This window comes from Rhineura floridana, chromosome 4 (genome assembly GCF_030035675.1).
Source record: "Rhineura floridana isolate rRhiFlo1 chromosome 4, rRhiFlo1.hap2, whole genome shotgun sequence".
Classification (NCBI taxonomy): Eukaryota; Metazoa; Chordata; class Lepidosauria; order Squamata; family Rhineuridae; genus Rhineura; species Rhineura floridana.
Genome location: NC_084483.1, coordinates 101,660,274 through 101,687,375, shown reverse-complemented (window position 1 = coordinate 101,687,375; position 27,102 = coordinate 101,660,274). Strand labels below are relative to the sequence as shown.

General features: G+C 42.7%; 1 protein-coding gene across 10 annotated transcripts in view; it reads right to left on the bottom strand.

The window, feature by feature from the left end:
* Positions 1-21,643, bottom strand: part of L3MBTL3 (L3MBTL histone methyl-lysine binding protein 3) — a 145,056-nt gene extending 123,413 nt beyond the window's left edge. The window contains exons 1-3 of one of the 10 annotated variants that reach the window (XM_061623827.1): positions 20,029-20,300; positions 19,376-19,482; positions 8,401-8,512 (exon numbers count right to left, since the gene is read on the bottom strand). In XM_061623827.1, coding sequence (XP_061479811.1) covers positions 8,401-8,502 — 102 coding nt within the window. In that variant the 5' untranslated portion in view covers positions 8,503-8,512; positions 19,376-19,482; positions 20,029-20,300. The other 9 variants (XM_061623828.1, XM_061623829.1, XM_061623832.1 and 6 more) reach the window with 9 other exon arrangements.
* Between the last annotated feature and the right edge of the window lie 5,459 nt (positions 21,644-27,102).

Below are 27,102 nucleotides of genomic sequence, written 5' to 3'. Positions count from 1 at the left end.
GAGAGCCTGCACTTTGGCATCTGGCTGCTCTGCTAACATCTATACAGACTCCTCTTATGCCTTGGAAAACCTGTCCTTTTGTATGTCAGATTCGGTCACATACAGGATTCCTGACTTCAGCTGGCACACAAATCTCCCATTCAGCTCTTATTTCTGCTTTGCTGTCTGCTCTTCAGCTTCCTGATTCTGTTGCCATTGTGCACTGTTCTGCTCACACTACTGCTACTGATCCTGTCAGCTGTGGCAATCATATGGCAGATGCTGCTGCAAAAGCCGCTGCTTTCAGTGCACTTCCTTCTCCCCACCTTCCCTCCCAACTGACTCTTCTTCCGTCATCTGTTCCTAAACCACCAGAACTTGCTTTGCTTCAAGAAGCTGCCCCAGAGCATGAGAAAGATCTTTGGGTCTGCTTTGGCTGTCGCTTACATCCCGATTCTGTCTGGAGGGATGCTTCAGGCCACCTTGTAGCCCCACAGGTGCTTCTTTTCCCTTTTGCTTGGACAACTCATCATTCTTCTCACCTGAGCAAAGGGAGGATGCTATTGCAGATTTCAACTTTCTGGTTTGCTCCTAAAATCACACCTGTTTTGGCCCAGGTAGCATCTACTTTCTCAGTGTGTTTGCAACACAATGTCCTCTTACTGGCACCACACCTTGGACCTATGGACCATTTCAACATGCTCAATTGGATTTCATTGAAATGCGAAAACGCCAGAATTACATTTATGTACTGGTTACAATCTGTCATTTTTCTGGTTGAGTAGAAGCATTTCCATCATGACACACAGATGCCACAGCTGTTTCTAAGGCACTGCTTAGACACATAATTCCTCGATTTGGCTTACCTGTCCAATTGGATTCTGATTAAGGTACCAACTTTACAGCTAAAGTGGTACAACAGCTTTGTCAAGCCTTAGGCATTCTACATAAATTACACACTCCTTATCATCCCCAGTCATCTGGTTTGGTTGACCGCTGTAACCAATCTCTGAAAACAAGATCAGCAAAGCTGTGTGCTGAAACTAATTTAACTTGGCCATATGCTTCCCCTAGTTCTTATGGGGATGCAAAACACACGCAACAGAAAACATGGACTGACACCACATGAAATTCTCTTTGGCCGCCCCATGAGAGTGGGGGTGGCTCCCAGACCAGCCCAATTACAATCTCTATTGGAAGACCAGGAAGAACTCCTGGTCTACTGCACTAATCTTACCAAAGTGTTGAGAACTCTTTTCTCCCAGGTCCAGGAAGCTGCTCCTGTTCTGCTAGATGTGCCTGCTCATCAGTTCCAACCTGGTGATTGGGTCCTGGTTTGTGAATTTCGGAGAAAAAATTGTCTTCAGCCTCGATGGAATGGTCCTTACCAGATTCTCTTTACAACCTTCACTGCAGTGCGCATTGCTGAAAGGACAGCTTGGATGCACGTGTCTCAGTGTCAGAAGGCCCAGCCACCTTAAGAGAGTGAGAGAGGCCAACCGGATCCTGACAGAGCACCAGAAGAAAAGAGAGAGGAAAAGGAGTCCCTCCCCAAGGACCACCATCACTACAATCTGAGGAAGGGTCTATGCTCTGCCAGAGGACTTTGTGAGTGAGATCCTATCTTCTTGGAAGAAATTAAGACTATGAATCCGAAGGGTGCTTGAGAAAGCAAAACAAAAAATATCTATCCCAAAGCCAATGAGGAGCAACCCCTTCAGCAGACCAGCTCCCCAGGTCAATTTTGAGCTTGTCGAAGTAGTGTGTGGCCCATTGGACTTTTTGGACCTCTCCACACTGAGGTGGTGGGGCCAGTGACTTGTTTAGGTAGAGAAAAGTGGGGTTTTATTGCTGTTTGTTTGCTATTCCTTATTATCACCACCATAATGATGGTTGACACAATCGCTCCCATGCGCCCCCTCCTATGTAGAGCTCATACAGCTCCATGGTATACCGTGGAGCTGAGAGTGATGAAGCAAGAGAGGAGGAGGCTTGAGTGCAGATGGAGGCGAACTCCTGACGGATGCAATTATGCCTTGGTGAGTGCCTCTTCTAAGCGGTATGTAGTAGCGGTGAGGGCAGCAAAAAAGAGGTATTTTGCTGCCACAATTAAGGCATCTCTCTCCCGCCCGGCGGAGCTCTTTAAAATCGTTCGAGGGCTTTTACATTCTGGCCCTCAGGACATTATAGATTCATCTGTAGCCCGCTGTGATGAGTTCGCGAGGCACTTCCAGGATAAGATTGCATGCATTCGCCGGGACTTAGACTCCAATATTATGGCAGTGGGATCTTATGAAGCATCCAGAACACGGTCCTGTCCTTGTTTATTGGATGAGTTTCAGTCTGTACAGCTTGAGGATGTTGACAAGATCCTTGGACTGGTGCGGGCGACCAAATCTGTGCTGGACCCTTGCCCCTCTTGGCTGGTGAAAGCTGGCAGGACCGGAACCGCTGGCTGGGCCAAGGAGATAATAAACGCCTCTGAGAGAGGGAGTGGTCCCTGACTGCCTGAAAGAGGCGGTTGTGAAACACCTCCTGAAGAAACCCTCTTTGGACCCAGATAACCTGAACAACTATAGACCTGTGGCGAATGTTCCGTTCCTGGGCAAGGTGCTAGAACGGGTGGTTGCCGGCCAGCTCCAGGGGCTCTTGGATGACACTGATTATCTTGATCCATTTCAATCCGGTTTCAGGCCCGGTTTTGGCACCGAAACAGCCTTGGTCGCCCTGTATGATGACCTTTGTCGGGAGAGGGACAGGGGGAGTGTGACTCTGTTGATTCTCCTTGATCTCTCAGCTGCTTTTGATACCATCGACCATGGTATCCTTCTGGGAAGACTCACGGAGTTGGGAGTTGGGGGTACTGCTTGGCAGTGGCTCCGCTCCTACATGGTTGGTCGCCACCAGATGGTAGTGCTTGGGGAACATTGCTCGATGCCCTGGACTCTCCATTGTGGAGTCCCGCAGGGATCGGTACTGTCCCCCATGCTTTTCAACATCTACATGAAGCCGCTGGGTGCGGTCATCAGGAGTTTTGGGGTGCGTTGCCATCAGTACGCTGATGACACGCAGCTCTATTTCTCCTTTTCATCCTCTTCAGTTGAGGCCGTTAACGTGCTAAACTGCTGTCTGGCCGCAATAATGGACTGGATGGGAACTAACAGACTGAAGCTCAATCCAGACAAGAACGAGACGCTGTTGGTGAGTGCCTTCTCTGCCCAGATGGAGGATGTTCATCCTGTTCTTGATGGGGTTACACTCCACTTGAAGGAACAGGTGCGTAGCTTGGGGGTTCTTTTTGATCCTTCCTTGTCACTTGAGGCCCAGGTGGCCTCGGTGGCACGGAATGCTTTCTACCATCTTCGCCTGGTAGCCCAGCTACGTCCCTATCTGGACAGTGATGACCTCGCCTCAGTTGTTCATGCTCTGGTAACTTCTAGACTGGACTACTGCAATGCGCTCTACGTTGGTCTGCCCTTGAAGACTGTTCGGAAACTACAACTAGTCCAGAATGCAGCGGCCAGATTGCTGATGCGGACCAGAAGGTCCGCTCATATAACACCTGTTCTGGCCCGTCTGCACTGGCTTCCTGTTTGTTTCCGGGCTAGATTCAAAGTGCTGGTTTTGACCTATAAAGCCCTACACGGCATGGGACCGCAATACCTGGTGGACCGCCTCTCCCAATATGAACCTAACCGGACACTGCGCTCAACATCTAAGGCCCTCCTCCGAGTGCCATCCCATCGAGAAGCTCGGAGGATGGTGACTAGAACCAGGGCCTTTTCAGTAGTGGCCCCCGAACTGTGGAACAGCCTTCCCGATGAGGTGCGCCTGGCGCCGACGCTACTATCTTTTCGGCGCCAGGTGAAAACCTTTTTATACTCCCAGGCATTTTAAAGTGTGTTTTAATAGCATTTTCATCATTATTTGTATTTTGGATGTTGTTTGGTTCTTTTATTGTTTGTTTGTTTTGTTTTCTTGATTTATTGTATTTATTGTATTTATACATTGCTTGTTTTTTTATCTTTTTGTACACCGCCCAGAGCGCCTTCGGGCTTAGGGCGGTATATAAATTAAATAAAATAAATAATAAATAAAATAATATGGGTCCTGCAGGACTTAGGCTTATGCCCCTCGTACTGTGCAGCCTTTTTAGCATGGTGCACCCAGATTGGAGTTGGAACACATATTTAAAGTTAATGGTAGATCTTGCTAGAAGAATGAATAAGAGTACCTGCTGGGTTTGTATGCACAATCCAACTTATGAAAAAGAAGGTATCCCTCTGGTTGGGGTCCCTTTGAATTCAACTGGCCTTATCTCAGATGCATGGCTTAAACATGATGACTTCCTGAAAAGTCTTCACACTACTCAGTATGTGGCCAGATCCGAATGGGCAAAAGGGGAACTTGGTTTAAAGTTCTTGGGAAAAACATTTATCGGGAGCAGCCAATGAGAATGGGTCCTTCATCGAACCAAGGCTAGATGGAGCCTCAGCAATTCCACAGGGCAGGTCATGAAGGACAGGCAAAGGGTATTGGAGCCATTGTGTGCAGCTTTTGGGCCCCAATGGCACTCATATTATAATGAAACCTGTACCAAAGAAGAAGCTACTTTAGCCATGCTCATGTATGGTGAGGAAGGGGTAAGACAGGATGGACTTGCCCACATCCTTTCGCCCCTACTTGGAACAGCACATAGTTATTGGTGGATGTGTGGGCAGAAGGCTTGGAAGAAATTACCTGTTAATGCAAAGGGAGCTTGTTATGTTGGACTCCTGGCCCCTGGGATCAGAATCGTGAAACTTTTCCTAAGGGATTGACAAGAAATTATCAAAAGGCAGCCCCTAGCCATAAAATCCTGGAAGTGTATAAAGACCTTAAAGCTCCAGGTGAGTCCTGGCTGTGAGACATCTTCCCTTCTTATGGGGCAGGAGCAAACCATATGGATAATCTAAGGATTTGTGCTCTACTTGAGAACTTTATAAATGAAACTGCCAGTGCCCTAGCTATGGTCAACACTGAGCTCCAACAGATCGGACAATTTGCCTTACAGAACCGCATAACTTTAGACTACCTCCTAGAATCACAAGGGGGAGTCTGCGGCCTTATTGGTCTGGAATGCCGCACCCACATTGTTGATGGTTCTGTGAACATCACTGGGTCAATTGAGAATATTTGTCTGTTAGCATCCAAGGTGAATGAGGTTAGGACCCCTGGGTGGCAGTGGATTCCAGGAGACTGGTTCAGTGAACTAAAAGGCTGGATTAAATCAATCCTCCTAGGACTATTGTTGGGGGTATTGTTCCTCTTTATCTGGTTAATCATGGTTAATTGTGTGTTATTTTGCTTAAAGAGCACCATGCAGAAGACCACCCAAATGTCAACACCTGCCGAAGTAAAGCAAATGTACTTGGAATTTGATAGACAACGGATGGAGCAGGAGGAGGAGGTGTTATCTATCATGCAAATTGGGATGCGACTTGAAAATAGTCCCAAAGGGGGAATGAGGAGGATTCTGGCGGCCATCCCCTTTAGGCAGGGGAATCACATAGACAATAGTGAATAGAACTGCTGTAGCAGACTGAACATGTTCCAAGAATACTGATATCGCAGGAATGCATAGAGGAGGGTGGCTGGTACAGGGGGCAGAGCATCACAGTAGCATAGAATAATTGGATGAAACCGTTGCTATGGCTATGACGAATGTAGGGGTATATATGTGTCTGTATCCAACCACCATTTTAGTTGAGTTATGTACTTTGCTCCAGTAAAGCACTTTGCTGAATACATAACCTTAAACCAGGCTTTGGCTTCGTTATTAAGTCTCCTCCAAAAAGAACCTAGTCGTAAATTTCACTACATTTGTATTTACAATACTCATGGAGCGGCTGTTTCTGCCTTCCACCTCCCATCTGATTATCTTGATCTATTCCAATCTGAGTGAGATTGAGTTGGCCTTGGTTGGCCTGATGCAACCCTGTTATTCTTACTTTTTCAATGGCTTTTGATACCATTGACCATGGTATCCTTCTGAGCTGACTTGGTGAGATGGGAATCTCTGTTTTACAGTGGTTCCATTCTATCTCCGGGATTGGTTTCAGAGAACAGATTTGGGCGATTGTCTTTCACCCTCTGGCAGTTGTGCTGTGGGTGCCACAGAGTACTGTGTTGTCCCAATGCTGTTTAACATCTATATGAAGCAGTTGGGAGCAGTCATCAGGAGATTCAGGGTGAGGTGTCAGCAGTACACTGATACCCAGCTCTATTTCTCTATAACATCTGAATCAGGAGAGGACATGGATCAGTGCCTGGACACAGTAGTGGCATGGATGAGGGCCAATAAACTGACTCTGAATCCTAGCAAGATGGATGTGCTGTAGATAGGTGGTTCCTGAATCCAAATAATTGGTCAATTTGGGTTGGGTCATACTCCCTCTGAAAGAGCAGGTTTGTAGTCTGGGGGTGCTCTGGGATCCATGTTTGTCACTAGAGGTGACCTCGGTGGCTAGAAGTGCCTTTTACCAGCTTTGGCTAGTAAGACAGCTGTGGCTGTTTCTGGACTGGGATAGCCTGACCACTGTTGTCCATGCACTAATAACCTCTAGTCTGAATTACTGTAATGCACTCTATGTGGGGCTGCGCTTCAGGTTGGTCCAGAAACTGCAGCTAGTGCAAAATGCAGAGGTGTGACTGCTCACTGGGGCAGGATATCGCTAACATGTTACCCCACTACTGAAAGAATTGTACTGGCTGTCCATGAGCTGCCGGGCCAAGTTCAGTGTTGCCGGTTTTCTGTACAAAGCCCTATATAGCTTGGGATCAGGATATCGGAAAGACTGTCTTACCCCTTATATACCCAGTAGATCACTGCGCTCTGCAGGTGAGAGCCTCCTGCAGATACCATCTTATCAGGAGGTCCATTCTGCACAACATAGGAAATGGATCTTTAGTGCAATGGCACCTACCCTTTGGAATTCCCTCCCCTTAAATATTAGATAGGCACCATCTCAGTTATCTTTTCGGCACTTACTGAAGACCTTCCTCTTTCAACAAGCCTTTTCAATACGAGTCTGTGTGTTTTGGAACTGCTCTCTGTTTTTAAAGTTTTTTAAAAAGTTGTTTTAAAGATATTTTTGGTGGTTTGTCTCCCATTTGCCACCCTGGGCTCTTCTAGGAGGAAGGGCAGGATAGCATTTTTAATAATAATAATAAATCTGATGGATATTCAGTTTTTATTCACCATTTAATGCAAGTTATTTAAGGAGTTCCAGAATATGTATCCATCAACCAAGTCACTCATTCCAGGTTAGATCGATCCTTGTTTCTCTCTTTAAGTTCAAACAGTTTTAGCTTTCAAGGGCTATAATGATGATATTATTGCTGTTATTATTGCTGTAATGTTTGAACATCTTAGTCGAAGACCCTGGTTCAGTTGTATTAGGAAGTGTGGTGCTGCTGGTAGATGCCAGGATTCATTCATCAACATTTTTAAAATCTGGTGAACCAATGTTGTCAAGGCCACCGTGAAGCAATTAGGATGCAATCAATCCAGCTACTGGAAATTTTGAGAAAGACCTTGGAGATCAGAGAAAATGGAGGAAACGCATACACAAAGGCACCTGTATGAAGTCTAACAGAAGTATTCCCTTAAGTATGTACAGTCTGACCTTCTTTGTTGCAACCTTTCCTTGTACTGACGTCACACAAAAGTTCATGCGTGTATGTCTCCAAAAATCAAAAATGTATTGGAGAGTTAGGAAGGGCTTAGAAACTTCTTATGGGATATCTGTCCCATCCTGCTGAGGTCATCTGCTTTCAACACCATACTTTCAATACCATCAACCATGATATCCTTTGGGACTTGCTATATGAGCTGGGAAGTAGGAGTCCTGTGCTTTGATTACTCTGTTCCTACCCTGTTCCTACTTTCTGTTCCAGAAAGTGATGCTGGCGGCTTCTGCTTTATTGCATAGCAACTGTGTTACGAACTGCCACAGGGCTCTGTTTGCTATTCAAGACATACATGAAATCACATGAGGGAGGACATGGATTGAATGAGGGCAAATATATTCAAATTCAGTCCAATCAACAGGGAGGAACTGTTGGTAGACAGTTGGATGAACACAGGAGGTGGCATTTAACCTACTCTGGGTGGAACTGCCTTTCTACTACAGGATCCACAATTTGGGGTTGCTATTAGATACAGCCCATAGTTTAGGAGCCAAAGTGACTTCCATGATGTGAAGCATCATTTATCAATAGGCCAGCTGTGTATGAGAGTTTTACCACCCTTATCCATGCCCGAATAATGCCAAGACTTGCCCTTTATACTGCTCTAAATTGTAGTTCTCTGTATGTATATTTCTTCATCTTTGGTTAACTTACTCTCTTCAAAGCGTATTTAGGATTTAAAAATATTACCTTAAGATCACTTCCAGGCAAGGTACCAATTCCATCCTTCCAGTCCATTACACTAAATACATCAAAGTCTTGTCCACTTCCGCTAGAAGTTGGTTCGTTCATGGTGCATATACTGTAAAATAAGAAAGGTAATATCAAAATGTTATATCTGATCCACTTCCACAAAATATTCTCTGATCCACTTTCATACCGCACTTCACATAATTTTCAACAATAATTTCAGCAGCCTCATAATATTTATAATAACCTATTATGAATAATTTCAAAATTCACAGCTGGGCAACACTTTTATTAAGACCAACCAAAATGTCACAAAATAGGAAGCAAGCTTTTCAGTTTACCAGAACTCTACATCAGGCTAAACTACAAAATCTAGCCGTTACCTGGATCTGTCTCCAGCCTTAAGTAAAATATATCTGGTATAACACTTAAAATTAATCTCTAATTAATTGCTAATATAAAAACTACCACATTTATCTCTCTCTGTTTCTCTGTCTGTGTGTTTCACTTAAAGCTGGGGACAAATCTGGAAAACTACTGGATCTTTACATTTGACTAGAATTTTTAAGACCCTGTGAAAAGCCCTTCATCCACACATGAGCTTCTTCCCATTTGCTCTAACACCATTTCAGAAGACTCCCCAACTCTCAAGTGGCAAGAAAGGGCCTAGAAAGCCATGATGCTGCTTGCCACTGTAATAATAATTTTAAAATGCTATTGCTCTGGAACGTTAAAGACAAGTACCAGCAACAGACTACAACTCATGGGAAATGTTGGTGAATAGATAATTATTCATGCCCAACCAAGAGTAGATAAATGCTATATTTTTCTTTCACATAAACTGTCAAGGTCATACCCAAGTATTCCCTCATTTGAGCAACCATAACGGAAGAGCCAGGAACTCATAGATCGTAGTGACACCCATTTCCATGATTTCAGAGGCTTGTGTGTCTCTAGTAATTGCCACACCCAAAATCTGTGAACTTCCAACTCAACTTTATGGTTGATTACCCAAACCCGCACTAAACACTGGGCCAGAAGGGACTCTTCCCACCCCTTTTCTAGTTGGAGCCACATGAATTTCCCCTTTAGGGAAAGAATATTAGATCATGGAATGTGGTTTGCTTCACTCTAGTGAAGCTGAGGTAAAATCCGATGCAGTAGGATGTGCTTCCAAGTAAATTTGCCAAGACAGAAGATCCATTTACCTTTGAAAACTGACAAAGTTCAATAGAACGAAGTCCTACTGAAACTCAGACACAGCTCAGTCGTTCCATTGCTTTCAGTGGATCTTAGTCACAACTAACTTGAGCAAGATCAAAACCATTGGCTTTAAACCCCTTAACCTTCTGTAACAATGTCTCTCACATCATTTGAAAACAGCAATACCGATATCAAAACAACTTGTAACTGGTCTTTGATTTTTATTCAGTACAGTAGAAATGATATTATCCTTACTGTCTTTTGTCATGTTCTCACCCTGTTTGTTTGTTTCACTATCTCCTTTTATTTATTTATTATTTATTTATTATTTTATTTATATCCCACCCTTCCCTCCAGCAGGAGCCCAGGGCGGCAAACAGAAACACTAAAAACACTTTAAAACATCATAAAAAGACCTTAAAATACATTAAAACAAAATAACGTTAAAAACTTTAAAAAAAACTTTAAAAACATTTTTTTTTAAAAAAAGGGTTAAAGATATTAAAGGACATATTAAAAGCAATTCTAACACAGACGCAGACTGGGATAGGTCTCAACTTAAAAGGTTTGTTGGAAGATGAAAGTCTTCAAAAGGTGCCGAAAAGATAGCAGAGATGGCGCCTGCCTAATATTTAAAGGGAGGGAATTCCACAGGGTAGGTGCTGCCACATTAAAGGTCAGTTTCCTATATTGTACAGAACGAACCTCCGGATAAGATGCTATCTGCAGGAGGCCCTCACCTGCAGAGCGCAGTGATCAGCTGGGTATATAAGGGGTAAGACAGTCTTTCAGGTATCCTGGTCCAGAGCTGTATAGGGCTTTGTACAGTACACAAAAACTAGAACCTTGAACTTGGTCTGGTAGCAAATGGGCAGCTAGGGCAGATCTTTCAGCAGCAGGGTGACATGTTGGCGATACCCTGCCCCAGTGAGCAGTCTCGCCGCTGCATTTTGCACTAGCTGCAGCTTCAGGACCAACCTCAAGGGCAGCCCCACATAGAGCGCATTACAGTAATCCAGCCTAAAGGTTACCAGTGTGTGGACAACAGTGGTCAGGCTATCCCGGTCCAGAAATGGCCGCAGCTGTCTTATCAGCCGAAGCTGGTAAAAGGCACTCCTAGCCATTGAGGTCACCTGGTTCTCAAGCAACAAAGATGGATCCAGGAGCACCCCCAGACTACAGACCTGCTCTTTCAGGGAGTACGACCCCATCCAAAGCAGGCAACTGACCAATTATCTGAACTCGAGAACCACCAACCCACAGCACCTCCGTCTTGCTAGGATTCAGACTCAGTTCATTGGCCCTCATCCAGCCCACCACCGAGTCCAAGCACCGGTCCAGGGCTTGCACGGCCTCTCCTGATTCAGATGTTACAGAGAAATAGAGCTGGGTGTCGTCAGCATACTGCTGACACTTTGCCCCAAATCTCCTGATGACTGCTCCCAAGGGCTTCATATAGATGTTAAACAGCATAAGGGACAAGATGGTACCCTGCAGCACCCCACAGCACAACTGCCAGGGGGGCAAAATACAGTCACCCAATGCTATTCTTTGAGAGCGACCCTGGAGATAGGATAGGAACCACTGTAAAACAGTTCCTCCAATACCCAGCTCACCAAGTTGGCCCAGAAGGATACCATGGTTAATGGTATCAAAACCCGCTGAGAGATCTAGTAAGAATAACAGGGTTGCACTCCCCCTGTCCTTCTCCTGATAAAGGTCATCCATCAGGGCAACCAAGGCCGATTCAGTCCCATAACCAGGCCTGAACCCAGACTGGGATGGGTCAAGATAATCTGTTTCATCCATCTCCTTTTCCCTCTCACCACACACTCATACTAAGGAAACTGACAAGGAGCTATTGAAGAGTTTCTCAGCACCTATTATCCAGTTTTTCTTTTAAAAGGCAAGGGAAAAACGGCAGCATAACTATCCTGTTGCTATCGCCACACTGTGCCCTTCAGATATCTGTGATTAGGACTTGTAGGACTGTGCCATAATGGCAAAAATGCCTCGACAAGCTCTTAAGTCATGATCAATATAACAAGTAGACCTAAAAAGTACATCGCACATATTTGTTTGGAAAAACTGTTCTCTTTATCTTTATTCTTGTTTTCTTGTATGCCCCAGAATTCTCAAATTCTGGGCCTAGATTTTTCAGATGGGCAAGGTAAAATAAACCATCCTCTTTTACAATGAAATGTTCACTGCAGTTAAAGGTGTTCACTTCAGAAACTCAATGCACATTACATGCATATCTATTCCAGGGTCATGTGCTCTCTTATTCAACTGCATGTACCTTTATAAAGTGCAACACAGTACAGTATATTTTCCTATAATACAAATTATAATGATAAATAATAATTTCAGCATAAACTGAGAATTCCAGGCTTCCAAACACAAAATATTTTATGTTTCTATAAGTATGCTATACAATACCCTTTGAGACCAATGAAACCTGCTTGCATAGAGAAGAAATCTGGATCTTCCTCTATTGACATCAGCTCAAACAATACCTTTCAATATGGGAAAGTATTACAATGCAGAGATAGAAAATTCTAGGTACATGACCCAAATCATAATGTAGTCTGTATAACAGAATAATACATAGTGCTGGATAAGTTAGTTGAATTACAGTAGGGCCTCGCTTTCCGGCGTTCCACTTTCCAGCGTTCTGCTGATGTGATGGCTTTCAATGAGGGGAAATTCCCTGTTTTAAAGTCAATTTTATGGCATTTTGTGGCATTTTCGCATCATTTTCACGCGACGCGACCCATTAAAGTCAATGGGTTCTGCTTTACGGTGATTTCCGCTTTACGGCAGGGGCCTGGTCCCTAACCCACCATATAAGCGGGGCCCTACTGTAATGTCCCGTTGATTTCAGTGGACACAAAGTCATTACTAACTTGTCCCACTGATTTCAATGGAAATTAAGTTTAACTAACTTAGGCTGAAATCCAATTTACACTGACCTGGGAGTAAGTCCCATTGAACTCAGTTGGGCTTACTTCTGAGTAGACATGTATAGGACTGCACTGTTCATCTGGATCTGACCCTCACAAATAACCTGGAACCTAAGAACATTCATTTATAACAGCGTTACCCAACCTTTTTTTACCCAACGCCCCTTTGCAAAATCTTTTTGTGCCCAATGCCCCCCTCAGATTAAGTATATGCCAATGCTTCCTATTCTTCCCTTAAAATATGAGTAATGCATAAAAGGTATTTTCAATTATTATTACTGATCGTTTTAATCATGCCTTTTTATTGCACTTAGATTACACATCGAATTCTTAGTATGATTTATTAATATACATACATAGTTATAGAAAAGTAAACATCACAGAAACAACAGGTAGCGAGTGTGTCCCATTCCTGAAGAAAACCAGCGAATAACTGACTGTCTGCGTCACCCGTTTGCACACAGCACTCATCTATTGGAAGAATGCGCCCTCCACCAATACACCCAGCTTATCAAACACTCTCTCGTGATTGGTTCCAACATCCCTCAAGACAGCATCGGAACATTACCTAGTGCCGGGGCGTGGCTAATATCCCCATTCCTTGATATGACACTGGCCGCTATTCAGAATTTCTTTACTAAAGAGCACACACTATTTATAGTGTTATTTCCATGAATTGAGACTATTAAATACATTCTAACTGGGGACAAAACAGTTTAAAAATTAATGATTTGTGTTTTAAATAAAATTAAACTTAAATGCTTCAACTGTCGCATCAGACCGCCAAATATCAACGCCCCCTAATGAACCCAAACGCCCCTAAAGTTTGTAGTCATGCCAATGCCCCCCTGAAATGCTGTAGCCCCCCAGGGGGGGCTACCGCCCATGTTGGGAATCGCTGGTTTATAACATGGCCCATGTAAGTAGCTTTGTGAACCAATCCCGTGTGTGAGCTTATCTCTTCAGTGTAAGTGTTTTAAAAGATTCTACTGAAGGGATAAAAAAGTGTGCTTCTTTTGAAAACCTGCTGTCCAAAAGCAGTCACAATATTCTTCTTACAGCATCTGGAGGCTGTTCCTATCCTTCCTGCAACTTTTTATGTTAGTTGAAAAATCAGAGCAAGGCAAATACTCTTATAAGGATCAATAAAAATGTCAGAAAGTAGTGTACAAGCTCCTGTGCTCTCTAAAACTCTTTCTGAGACTGATGTTAGGGAATGTCACTTGATAGATGAATGAATGTAGTGGTGAAACTTCACCATAAGCTGTTTGCGTTGCAGTGTTTAAACTGCTTATGTTTTTTTATTCTTAATTTTTAAGCTGCCTCAAACTTTGTGAGAAGTAACACATAAAATATCTGCCAACTTCCATTTTCACAGTATTTAATGTGGACATTTGAGCGCCATCTCTGCTATCTTTTCGGGGCTTTTTGAAGACTTTCCTCTTTCCTCTTTCAACAAGCCTTTTAAGTTGAGACCTATCCCAGTCTGCCTCTGTGTCAGAATTGTTTAATATGTTTTTAACTCTTTTTTTGAAGTTGTTTTTTTTAAATGTTTTTAATGCTGTTTTGTTTTAATGTATTTTAAGATCTGTTTTTATGATGTTTTAAAGTGTTTTACTGCTTTGTTTGCTGCCCTGGGCTCCTGCTGGGAGGAAGGGCGGGATACAAATTAAATAAATAAATAAATAAATAAATAATAACTACATATATTCTTATCTAAAAGCAGCTGGCATGTTGCTGCTTCTCCCTACATGCATTTCCAGTATTTGGCTATTTCATATGCAGAATAATATAACATGTCACAGGGCGCACAGTACAACCAAAATACATGACAGCTCATCCTTTTAAAAAGAATTAGCACATTTTCTCAGAAATAATTGCCTTTATTAGCTTTTCCATGTATCTTTTTCTCCATTATATTATCCATTATATATATTTTTGTGGGGTTGAATATAGAGAAAATGAAAAAACTTTGGAGATTCAGATCTAAGCATTCCTTTACAAAAGACTAATGAAAGTAGTATCTGTAAATAGCAAATACCATAAAAATATACGAAGACTGCAGAAACTATAGCGATAACTGCAAGCTGTAGCTGCAATCTTGGACTCAGATGTGTATGCTTGGCCTGGTATACATATAACATTGTAGTCTACACATATTGGGCTCATCCACATGGTGGTTTACTGTGTGTTTAGGGCTACTCGCGTCCTTTTAATTTGCATGGTTCACATGACATTACCAGCAAACAGAAGCTATCACAGTTTTCCTCCTGCAAATCTGTGCTAATCCAATCCTCTGATAATATGAAAAGGGAAGGAAAAATGTCTTCATTCGTATCTCTACTGCCTGCAGACACTTTGCTCCGATGCTTTTAGGTGAGTGTGTCAATTGTTCCCCTCTCCACACTCCTCCTCCCTTCTTTAATTTTATTTCCTGTAGGCTGAACAGCAACTTCCAGCTGATCTCCTCTTTCTGCTTTTTTTATGTTGCTGCAAATGGTGCCCTTATTCTCTTCCCCCCCCAACTTGTGCACAAAAGTATAACACTTATTAAACAAAGATTTTTATTTCAGCTGTATCCTACCAGGGAAAACACAGATATTTGCACTTCCGGGTTTTGTTTTTTTTAAAAAAGAACCCACTGCAGCATCCTTGGTTGCCAAGTAACCAGAGGGAGCAGAAATGTTAAATTAGAGGGTGTGGTCATTAGGAAACTGCATGATTGATCCTTCCACTCAGTGTCGATAGACAACACCGTGTTTTCAGCTGGCATTGAGCCCTTACTGTGGCCAGTGCAAACAGAAAATGGAGGTTAAAAATGTATCTTTAGTATGAAGTAATGCTCCCATGTGGATAAGTGCATTGTATAAATAAACTCTGTTAGTATGCTTGTCATAATCTGATAATAAGCCTTAGAGAACACACCGTTAGGAAGCTACACCAGAACTTTATTATCTCTCTTAAACAAGAACAGAACAGCAACAAGAAGTTCCTGACTCCACCCATATACAGTTAAGTCAAATGCCACCTGGTGACTAAACTGTACAATGGTACTATCCACACAACACCATAACATTTAACATCCCGCTTTCCCGGAATGATTCACTTTCAAATATTCCATGTTGATTTATTTAGCAAATTTATTTAGAAAAATAAAATATATAAAAGCACAATAAAACTAATTTCAGACATATTCAAAATGCTGTTTGTAGACAAATCAACAATAATAAGCTAGAGAAGCCTGAGTGAACAAAAAGCTTTTCAGCATATGCCAAAAGCCCACAAGACCCAATCAACTTAGTAGAACATATTTCAAGTGAGTCTGGAAAGGGCACAGCTCAGTATTAGAGCACCTGCTTTGCATCCAGAGGGTCCCAGGTTCAATTACTAGCATCTCCAGATAGGGCTGGGAAAGCCCTTATTCTGAAAAGCCACTGCCAGTCAGTATAAACAATACTTCACTGGTGTGACCAATGGTCAGACTCAGTATAAGGCAGCAAACAGCTGAGCTGCACACACATCCAATATACGTGAACATGAACAGACATAGAGAAAGTTTACAAATGGAAACGGTTTGAGCTAAGGGCATTGGAGGTTGCCCCGCTTTATTGCAATGCAGTTCTGGCCCTTAGCACTTACAGCACATTTGCTTCAGATATGCTCTCCATATCTATTCATTTTTTTTCTTTTTTCACTGTCTCTACATACTTTGTGCTTACACTGGGCAAGCAAGGTGCTTCTCTATGATGTACAAGCAGGGCTATTGGTCAACTTCTCCCATGGTCCCTTTTGTTACATCTCTTGGTAAAGAACAAAAGACTTTCGGAGCCAAGAAATTGAAAATAAAAAAGAAAGGCATATTCACTCATAGCACTGTAATTGAATCAGGAGTTAATGCTGGATTTATATAGGAACACATTTTTTAACACTTAAAAGTTGTGCCAGGAAATTTGTCCCACTTTGAGAAAAAAAGTTGAGCACAGATCTCTCCTGCAGTAATACCATTTCGAATAAATGTCAGTGCAGGCCAACTTAACATGCAATCAACTTCAACTCAGCACTGATACACAGTAAACCAGACAGCCCCTCAAGCAATGGATAAAAGCCCTCAAGGAGTTCTTTCAGCTAGGTAGCCTGTTGCTGCAACTTGTAAATAGTTTATACCAAGTGTTATCAAGACTGAAATTATATATTTGGAAAAAAGGGGGGGAATCATCAATCTACGTTCTAATTTTTTTTCCAGATGATAAATTATGCAGTGGAATCTCCTCTAGTTAGTTACTCACTTTTTGCCACTCTGGTTTGGCATTCAGTATAAGTGTCTTCTTTCCTTGTATCAAATCCAATGGAGCACCCAACAGAACACACTTACAATTTTTGAAAATTTTAACAAGATAATTTTTCTTTGAAACATCTCATTTCTTGAATTATTGCTCTGCTCACAGATTTGCTGTTCAGCTGATTACCTTGTACTTGAAGTATTAAATGATATAGTGTATTGCTTATCTTTTCTATGTTTCATTAATCACTATACTTTGTATTCTAACAACCTATTCTCAAAATTTCAAACAGGTGATGCATTAATGGAAATACATTCTTACTATCAGTAAGAAAACTGTTTTGTCAACATACAGCAACATACATCAAGAGAAGCCTGCCCAATTAAACTCAACAGCATAAGTGCCAAACCTTTAGAACATAATAAGCACCACACTGTACTCAAAACAATTTCTCTTTCCTAAAAATGATCACAGCTTCAAATACAGTTATAAAAGTGATTAAATGAAGCTGATTTTAAAATGACAGCTGTGCTATAAACACCAACTAAATACAGCTCTAAACATCCCAAGAGATATGGCACAAGAGGTGAAAAAGCTATCTTAATGCCATTTGTTTGATTCATTTAATGGTATACCGCAGAAAGCAATTGAAGATACAGTCCTATCAGGAACCATCAATACTCTCAGCACTGTCAACAGCTAAAATTAACTGGAATGCATCCAATAAAACACCAGGGACAGAGAATCCCCCTTTATCTTCCACATGGGGATTTTTTTTCTTACAACTGTAAGAAATGTATTTCTCCCAGCTGCATAGGAAGGAAGTCCAAGAAGGCTGATAGCATAAATAGAGAGACTAGAATCTCCAAATTGTTACAAGTATTTAAACAAATTGTGCCACAGGGTTGGGGTGGCAAACTCTTTTTCCAATACCCAGATTGCAGACAAACTGAAATAGGGTACTTACATTTAGAACATATGAAGCATACACATGTTTTCAAACATGTTTTTTTTCTTTCAATATATACAAAAGCATTTGTTTCCTTAAAAGAAAAGTCACTTGTGAAACTCACGCATATCCTTCATATCGCATGCAAGACCATTATTTGCACCAAAGTAGCAAAGTATCTCATGTGGCCCTCAGATTCCCCATGTTTCCATTCTTGATTTCCAGAAAGCAGATAACTGTCTTGACTAAAGCTGTTATGGGGGGGGGGACTGACTTGGTGGGCAGGTTAAGGAAAAGGTTATTTTTACCAAAGCTAGCAGAATGACTTTTTTAAAGCATGCGTGACATTTTTGAGTGCTGAACACAAAAAAGTATTCACAGTCCCTCCTTCTCTGCCCCCCAAGCTTATGGTCAGAGGTGGAAAATTCCAAATACCTTGAGGGGCACCTAGGTGCTTGGCTCTTCTTTGCCATAAACATATATGCTTCCATATAAACATAACATGCGAAGACAGACTTTTGTTTAGACCTATGAACCTATGGGTTTCTTCTGGGAGGAAGGGTGGGATATAAATTTAATAAATAAATAATAAATAAACTTAGGCTCAGGCTACTCCAGGGACACGTTCCAGGCTGTGATTTGTCTTCCACAAGTTATTTTAGGTGTGAGAGAGGCTTCCCATATCCACACAATTAAAACGCACACACAACTATATAATATCCTAAATGAACCTTAGAATCCTATCATTTGCACACTGTCCTGTCATCTTATAATGTGATACACTCCTAGCAACCAACAATTTCTCCCTCAGAAAAAGCTTGAATAAAATATAGCAGATGCTTGCAAAAATTCCTTTAGTTATCATAAGACTACTCAGTCAAAACCTCATTTTTATTTACCTATAACCAAATGTATCTAAAATTGTCCTATATCAACAGCAATGTATTAGAAAGGAAAGTGAAACTGACCAATCTTAACACTATTAGGAAAGTAAACTGGAAAGAGTGAAAGAGAAACATGAATATACTGATGCCCACAACTACCAGATGAATTTAACTTGTTAACTTGTTAAGTATTCAAGAGGAAACAGTTTAATCTCATAATGTTCATAAGAAGCATGTCTACATTTGATATATACCAGAAAACCCTGTCATTGCAGAAACAGTATGGAAGGGGGAAACAGAAATAAAACTTATACTCAAAATCATTCCCTAAACTCTAAAGTGCAATCACTGAAAAACTTGCAGGCCAGAATTTGAACTTTCCTCCCTAGGGTGGATACCTCCGTTCCACCAGTAGGGGTCCCTCCTTGGCCAATTTTGGAATATATTTTGCTGCACTTGAAACTTTTCTGGAGAATACTGTGATCACTCAGGATACAAATCCCCCCCCCAAAAAAAAAATTAGGAAGAGCGGCGGAAGCGGTCGAAGAGAGGCGCAGGTCCTTTACATGCAACTTCCCGGAGCCCCGATTCCAACCATAGTAAAACAACCAAGTCCAAACTATGCGTCAGGCTGCAATTGCCCCCCCCAAGCTCTTCGTTTGCCTGTTTCCTTTAGTTTAGAAGAGCTAAAAGTACCGTGAATCAGCTTTTCGAGGGGGGCTCTTGAAATAACCTTCTCGACGCCTCCACTTTCTCTGAAAGGAAATGCTCAAGGAGAGAGCTGTACGGCGAGCAAAAGGCGTCTGCATGTGGGGAGAAAAGAGAAAAACCGGGTGTTCGACTGAGGAAGTTGCATAATGAGAGGCTCCTGTTTGTTGACCGGGTCCCGTTTTTCTTACGGAGCCTGCGACGGAAACCGGGAAGGGGAGGTTGCCTAAAACAAACTCAAGACTTACTGGGGGGGGTCACCCTTCTCTTCCCACATTCCCAACTTTCAGGAAAGACGGGGCTCTTCCAAGGACAGAAAGAGTTCTGGATTATTTTCCTCTTTGCTTAATTCTTTTTCCCAAGCTCCTGAATCCTCTCTCTCTCTCTCTCTCTCTCTCTCTGTCGGAGAGAAATCACCCTCCTGAAGGAGAGGAGTCTCCTCTCTGTTTCTGGTCTCCTCAGCCCGGTCCCGTCACCCACCCTTAGCAGACACTTCTGAGGTCCTTTCTGGAGCTGTATCAGTCCTTTCAAACTTTCCCCCCTCACTCATATTTCCTCCTCCTGCTGTGTGCGTGTGTGATAAAAGGGGAGGGGACTTCAAGAGACCCCCCCCATTACTGTTATTTTCTGGCCCTACATACCACATAGCAGGCCTCAGTTCACCACACGCTTACGTCCTCTCACATTTACGGGGAGCTTGAGCCGAGCGCCTTCCCATCTCCCCGGTGAAGAGCTTAGAACAAGTGTGTCAATTACAGCTCATCGCGGGTAAGGACTACACAGGAAGCGCAGAATATATAGGCAAACGGGCAGTAAAGTTGAAGATGATTAGGCACACGGATGTGGTGTTGGCCCGCAGAATTCAGACGAGCCATGTTCATTGGATGAAAACACACCTTCTCCCCCACCCTCACATACTACACACGCACAAATCCCCGCATCTCCCACGGGGCTGGGGATTTGTTTGCTGCCGGTGTTCCAAGTGCACTCTTCTCCTCCTCCCCCGAAGGTAAACCCCACCCCACCCCACCGCACCCCCTTAGTGAAAGGCATGCACGGGAATCGAGAGCTCCCCCGCCCCACACGCTCCCTCCCACTACAAACTGGTAGGAGCGTCTCTGCGCGTGTGGTGTGTGTGTGCGTGCGTGTGCAAAGTTTGCCCAAAATGGCGGAATTGGGGAGCTCAGTATTATATTTCTATATATCCACACAGACACCGCCACGCGCGCACGCACGCCACAAAGTCCAGAAGCTGCAAAACGGAGACACGAAGGAGAGGAAATAATAATCATAAGAAAAACAAAAAACACCACCCTCAGAAGCTCGTTGCTGCTACTGCGCGCTGATCTGAACAGGCCTTTTCCCCGCTTCTCTTCTCCAGGAGGGGAGACACGACACACGTTACACATTCAACCGGTATATCCCGCTGCGGCCAAATCTGGGTGGGAAAAGTCGGTCCCTCCTCCCCGCGCGCCTCCAGCCTTTAATCCTCCCTCTGCTGAGGGAACCCCGTAAACAAAACAGTGAGCGGTGGTGGTCCCTCCTCAACCCACACACCCCTCTCCCTCGGCCGGCGCCCCAAATCTTTGTTGCGGCGCCCTCCGCCGGAATCACCCATTTCCTTTCCCCAAACACTCCCGCTGAAGTGTCAAGAATTCCGTGGCGAGCTCCCCAGCTGTGGGGTAGCAGGACGCCGCAGAGCCGCCCCCCGCGCCCGTCCGTCCGTATGTGTGGGGCTGGGAAATGCCCTCCTCATTGTACTCCCACTTCTGCTTTCACCACCTCTTCCCTCCCCCCCCCCGTCATGTGTTTGGGAAGAAACGAGAGAAGAAAATGCGAAAGGCACCTCTCTCGCCCTCTCTTTTGTTCCTCTTTCACTCTCACGCACTTCGGATTTTAGGAGAGATCCCCAGTGAGCAACCCGCTCCTCGGCCACTTCAGAACCATCTGGCCACTTTCCCTTCCTTACGTCCCATCTCCTTTGCTAGCGACTGTGGTGGAACTCTTCCCTCTCGCCACCCCACCCCCTTGAACAATTTCTCCTCTATTCATTCCGCCGCCGCCGCCGCCCCCCCCCCCGCTTTCATAAGGGAGGCAGAGGAGGTGCGCTTGCTTCCCTTTATTTGTCTCTAACTTTCATCCTCAGCAAAGAGACCATTTAAAGCCATCCTCAGCATTGTGCATTGCAGTTAATGGGTTAGCAATCGGATCGGAACCAGCCGCTTCCTTACCCCCCCAAATTCTCTCTCTCTTTATTTTTTTTCTCCGTCTCTCGAGGAGTCCTGACAAATATGGTCCAGGGCTGCGGGCACAAGTGAGCATGCGCCCGTAGAGTCAGGGCTGGGGAAGGGAAACTGCTACCGCTGCTGCCGCCGCCGCCGCCGCGGTGGCTGTTCTTCCTTCGCTGCTGTGCCTCAGCCTCAGGGAAAGGGAGCAGCAGTAGTCGCGGGCATCTTCTTCTCCTCACCACAACCACACAACAGAAGCATCTTCAAGGTGCATCGGTATCTCCTCTGATTTAATGGGCAACGTTGAAAGGCTAGCAAAGGGAAACAAGGAGCAGGCTTGAAGTCTCTCCCTATTGTTAGGGTTCTTTCTTGTTTAATTACTTTTCATTCCAGAGGTAGCAGAATTAGTTATTAATTGCAATGCTTTTCATCAAGGAAAGTCAAATCAGTACAGTCTGTTCATATAAGGAGATTAGGGAAAAAAATAAGAGTCAAAGGGTGGTGGTTTGAATGTGTGTGTGTGTGTGTGGTTTGACAATAAATATAATAAACTGTGTTTTAAAACAGATTCCAACAGGATTCCAAAGGGATTTTTAATTTTAATTTTGCATTTCCTACATCTCTAGTGTGAAGATGAAATTGCATTGTCTAGAGAGCATACATTCATTTTTTAAAAAATGGCTTTCTTCTGCATTCTAACCCACACTAACCCTCTGTCAACAGGTGGGGTCAAATGCACCCACTCAGCACTGAGAAAAAATTATAAAACTTCTGTATCAGCCTTCCACAACACCCTGTCCCAGGTAGTCTTCAGCCATTTATTTATTGTTTATTTAATAACCTGCCTTTGAGTCTGAAGGTTCCCAGGGCAGCACACCACATTCTATTAAAATGCTACATATCAACATAGCTTAAAATCAACTAATGCAACAGCAAAAAGAGAGTTATTTAGGTAAGGGAGTCCCAAAGACTTGAAGGAAAAAGTACGTCTTTACACACCGCTGAAAAGCTGGTAATGTGGAAGACAACCGTATCTCCAATGGGAAGAAGTTCCACAACCAGGAAGCCTGCTCTCTATGGCCTTGCTTTCATATTGTCACACCAAGAACCACAGCTATTGATGGAACTGCAAATAGGATTCTCTTGCAGATCTTAAGGTCCAGGCTGGCAGATAACGGGAGAGGTGTGCCTTCAGATACTTGGTTCCCAAGCACACATAGCTATAAATATATCAAGGTGCAGAACCTTAAGTTGGGCCTGGTAATAGAATGGCAACCAATGTAGCAGCTCTTTCAGAATTGGTGAATATGATCTCATTTTGTGGTCCCAATCAACAGCCTGGCTGCTGTATTCTGTGCCAGCTGCAGCCTCTGGATCATCTTCCAGGCCCACTCCACATACAGTGCATTGCAGAAATCTAATAATCAGGTTACTTAGAGCAAAAAGGGTAGTAGCTGGTGAGTCGGCTAGAGCTGAGAATAGGCACTCCTTGTCACTAGAGCCTCAAAGGTCAATTATGTACTCTGGGAGCACCCTGAGCTAGGAACCTAACACTTCAAGGGAAACACATGTCCATCCAGAACAGGCCATCTGCTCAACTTACAGACACAGGAGCCACCCACTATAAGTGTCTCCATTTTGTCAGAATTCGGTCTAGTTTACTGGTCCTCATCATCCCATTACTACTTCCACGGTGGTCTAATAACTGAACATCCTTTCATCTTCTCCCAGGCATTTTAGCATGTGTTTTTAAAGTGCTTTTAATTTTTTTAAAAATTGTGTTTTTAAATTTTTTGTGTGTTTTTAAATTTGTATATTTGTTTTTATTGTTTTTAATTGCTGTAAACAGCCCAGAGAGCTTCAGCTATGGGGCAGTATATAAATGTAATAAATAAATAAATAACCAACAACAACCAACATGGTGGAATGGAGCGGCAAAAATTAGTGTCACATGCATACTGATGACATTCAACTCCAAATCCCAAGATGACAGCTCCCAGTGGCTTCTTGTAGATTTTTAAAGGCATGGGAAATATGCGAAGTGGAACCCTGCACAAATGCTAAGGGGCCAGGCTGAAGTTTCCCAATTCTACCTGTAAGACAGTGTTCCCATCTTCACTCAGTTTGCATAACATCACCACAAATGGTATCAGGAATCAATAGTACTCCGTGAGTTTAAAAAAGCCATTTACAAAAAAAATCCGGTTTGAACCATTCGTGATTCATCATAGCTATCATTTTTCACAAAACTTACTAATTCTGCTTTGGGGGTCACTGGGCCACCAATTATATCTGCATATAGGAACACTTCATTTCATCAGGTAGTCAGACTTAATGGCAACTCACTGTCAAGAACTTTTAGACAACCACTTTTCTCTACTCACAATGTCCAGGGCACAATGTTACTGGCCTACTTCAAAAGAATCAATAAATTCCTCAGATTTGATTATTGGCTTCACCACTGAACGACTACTGTGACAGGCAAGCTTGCCCCTGAGATTGTTCTTTATTATAATAAAACTAAATGTGACATAGACACCAGTAATCAGATGGTCTCCGCATACATTTCCAAACACATGGACAAACTGGCCAATTGTGTTTTTTCAAATGTGGTAGACATGAACATGCTTTAATGCCTATATTGTTCAGAAGCTGAACAACCCATGGTGGTGTGAGTACCCCAAAATGTCCTTTCCTAAGACATCAAACCTTGAAACCATGGAATGAGTCTTGCCTGGGCAATCAAGAAAGGCAACCGCAGAACTGGCAGGATCTGACACCAAGAAAAGAGGAAGCTGTCATATCTGCAATCTTTTCTTTTTTTAATTTAAAGGCCAATCATCTGCCTATGGGAATGAATTTCATTATTTCGGTGAAAGACCAGCACATATAAAATACAAATCAAAACAGTATAAAATACAGTGCAACACAATAGTGTAAAAATGCTCAGACCCCAATACTGAAACCTGTAGAATATTAAAATAATATTATTTTATCAACAGTCTGTGGTGGGCAATGGCAGCTCCACAGAAACTGGCCACTTTATCAGTAACTTAGGAAATCTGATCAGACAAAAAGATATGCTACATAGAATTTGTCAGATCTCCCAGGAATTTTTTGTAAAATTGGGGTGCTAAAACTGAATCAGACATCACGACAAAAGGAACAATATAATGTCCAAGTGTTTCCAATCCCCACCATCACAAGGGCATAATTGTTCTTGTAAAGAACTCTCCTAAATCTTATCTTCTGAAGCATGAATGGCAAGACATTGAATCTAGCTAATGTAAATGCTTTTCTGAGTTCAGGAATAATCAGATTTACCAAGTAACTTGTGGACACAAATGCCCTCCCATTGTCCCTGAAATCAGGGCATATAGCAGATGATTCTGTATCCCAAATTTGTTGTTAGATAGTAGCAATCAACATAATGACAGAAAATTGCAGCAGCAATGTGCTTCACATAACTGTTTTGTCCGTTCTACTCAGGCAGTTGTGAAATTTGGTGATTTAGGTTGCATAAGCGGTATGAGATTTGGTGTTTGTTTTGTTACCACCAGTAATTCACAACTCATAATTATTTTACTGTTATATCTGTACAACTGTTATAAGTTATATTATTTATTTATAAAAATATTTGTATACCACCACTGTTTCATTAAAAACATCAAAGTAGTTTACAACATGAATAAAAAACATTAAAAATACAATAAAAACAAAAGTCAACTGTTGCAAAAAAAAACTTAATTGCCTGCATAAGCCTGATGGAACAGAAAGGTTTTCAGCAGGTGCTTAAAAGTTAAAACAGAAGGCACCTGCTGAATCTCTGTTGGAAGAGCATTCCAGACAACTGCACCAATGACACTGGAGGCTCGATTTCATGTCAATGTTAAATGAGCCTTGCCAACTCCGGGGATGACCAAAGCCACTCGTGCAGAAGATCTCAGTGATCGAGCTGGGATATAAGGGTTCAGGTGGTCCCTAAGATACTCTGAACCTAAGTTGTTCAGGCCGTTGTAAATTAATACAAGGACATTGAACCTGGCTTGGTAGCTGATGAACAGTCACTGCAGATGTTTTAAAGTGGTGTCACATGTTATTGGCCACATGCTCCCATCAGCAATCTGGCCACCACATTTTGCACCAGCTGGAGCTTCCAAATCAAGGCCAAGAGCAGCCCCACATAGAGCACATTGCAGTAATCCAGCCCAGAGGTTACCAACGCATGGACTGCAGAGGTCAGGCTATCCCTGTCCGGGAATAGCCATAGCTGACAAACCAGACAAAGCTGGTAAAAGGCACTCCTAGCCACAGAGGATACTTGCACCTCTAGTGACAAAGATGAATCCAGGAGTACCCTTATATGTAGGTTAATGGCGGATTTGTTTAATATCAGTTAGTCCCCATACACCATATTTGTCAGGTTTTGTATGTTATATTGTGAGTATTGTTGAGCCTGATGATTTATATGCAGCTATATTGTTTTGTATATAGCTTGTACCAAGGATTTTTTTTGGTATGGCTTTCTTGAGGTACATTGACCCCTCATACCAGATTGATAGTCAATTTTTCTGTTGATGGAGGGTTAAAAGTATTCATAAATGGGAGAACTAAATGGCATTCTTAGTTATCACTTGTAAAAAAACACCCTAAATATAAATTGCTTCAAACTTATCTCCAAGACTCCTTTAATTTTCAGGCTTCCTTAATCTGGTCTGACAAAATCATACTTGCTCTCCAAGGGCTTATTTGCCTAGCTGAATTTTGCTGCACAAGCACTTAGGGCCAATTCACATAACTGTTTTTTGTTGCTGTTGTTTTATTTTCTCTCCCCAGACTGAAGTCACTATGAAAAGGGCAACCAAAATAATAAAGGGCCTGGAGTAACTCCATTATGTAGAAAAGTTAAAACATTTGGGGCTTTTTAGTTTAGAAAAATTGACAAGTAAGGGGAGGGGACATGATAGAGGCATGTAAAATTATGCATTGAGTGGAAAAAGTCTATAGAGAGAAGGTTTTTTCCCTCCCGTAATACTAGAACCCGCCATCATCCAGTGAAGCTGAATGTTAGAAGGTTCAGGAGAGATAAAATAAGATTCTTCACAGTACATAGTTAAATTATGGAAATGGCTCCACAAGATGTGATGATGGCCAGCAACTTAAACGGCTTTAAAAATGAATTAGACAAATTCATGGAGAATAAGGTTATCAATGGTTAGTCATAACTGCTATGTACTGTCCAGTATCAGGGGTAGTATTCCTCTGAGTGGCATTAGCTGGAGATGTTGAGTGTAAGATGGCTATTGCATTCAACTTCACAACTTGCCACACACACACACACACACACCCCTTCCCTTACAGGTGGCCTCTATAATGCATATTCAGTACCTTGGGAGATATGGACTCGGGACATGAAAATCTAACCTCAGGGTGAAGACATACACTTTTAAATGTGGTGAGGGGAGGGTGGTGTTTGTTTTTGTTTTA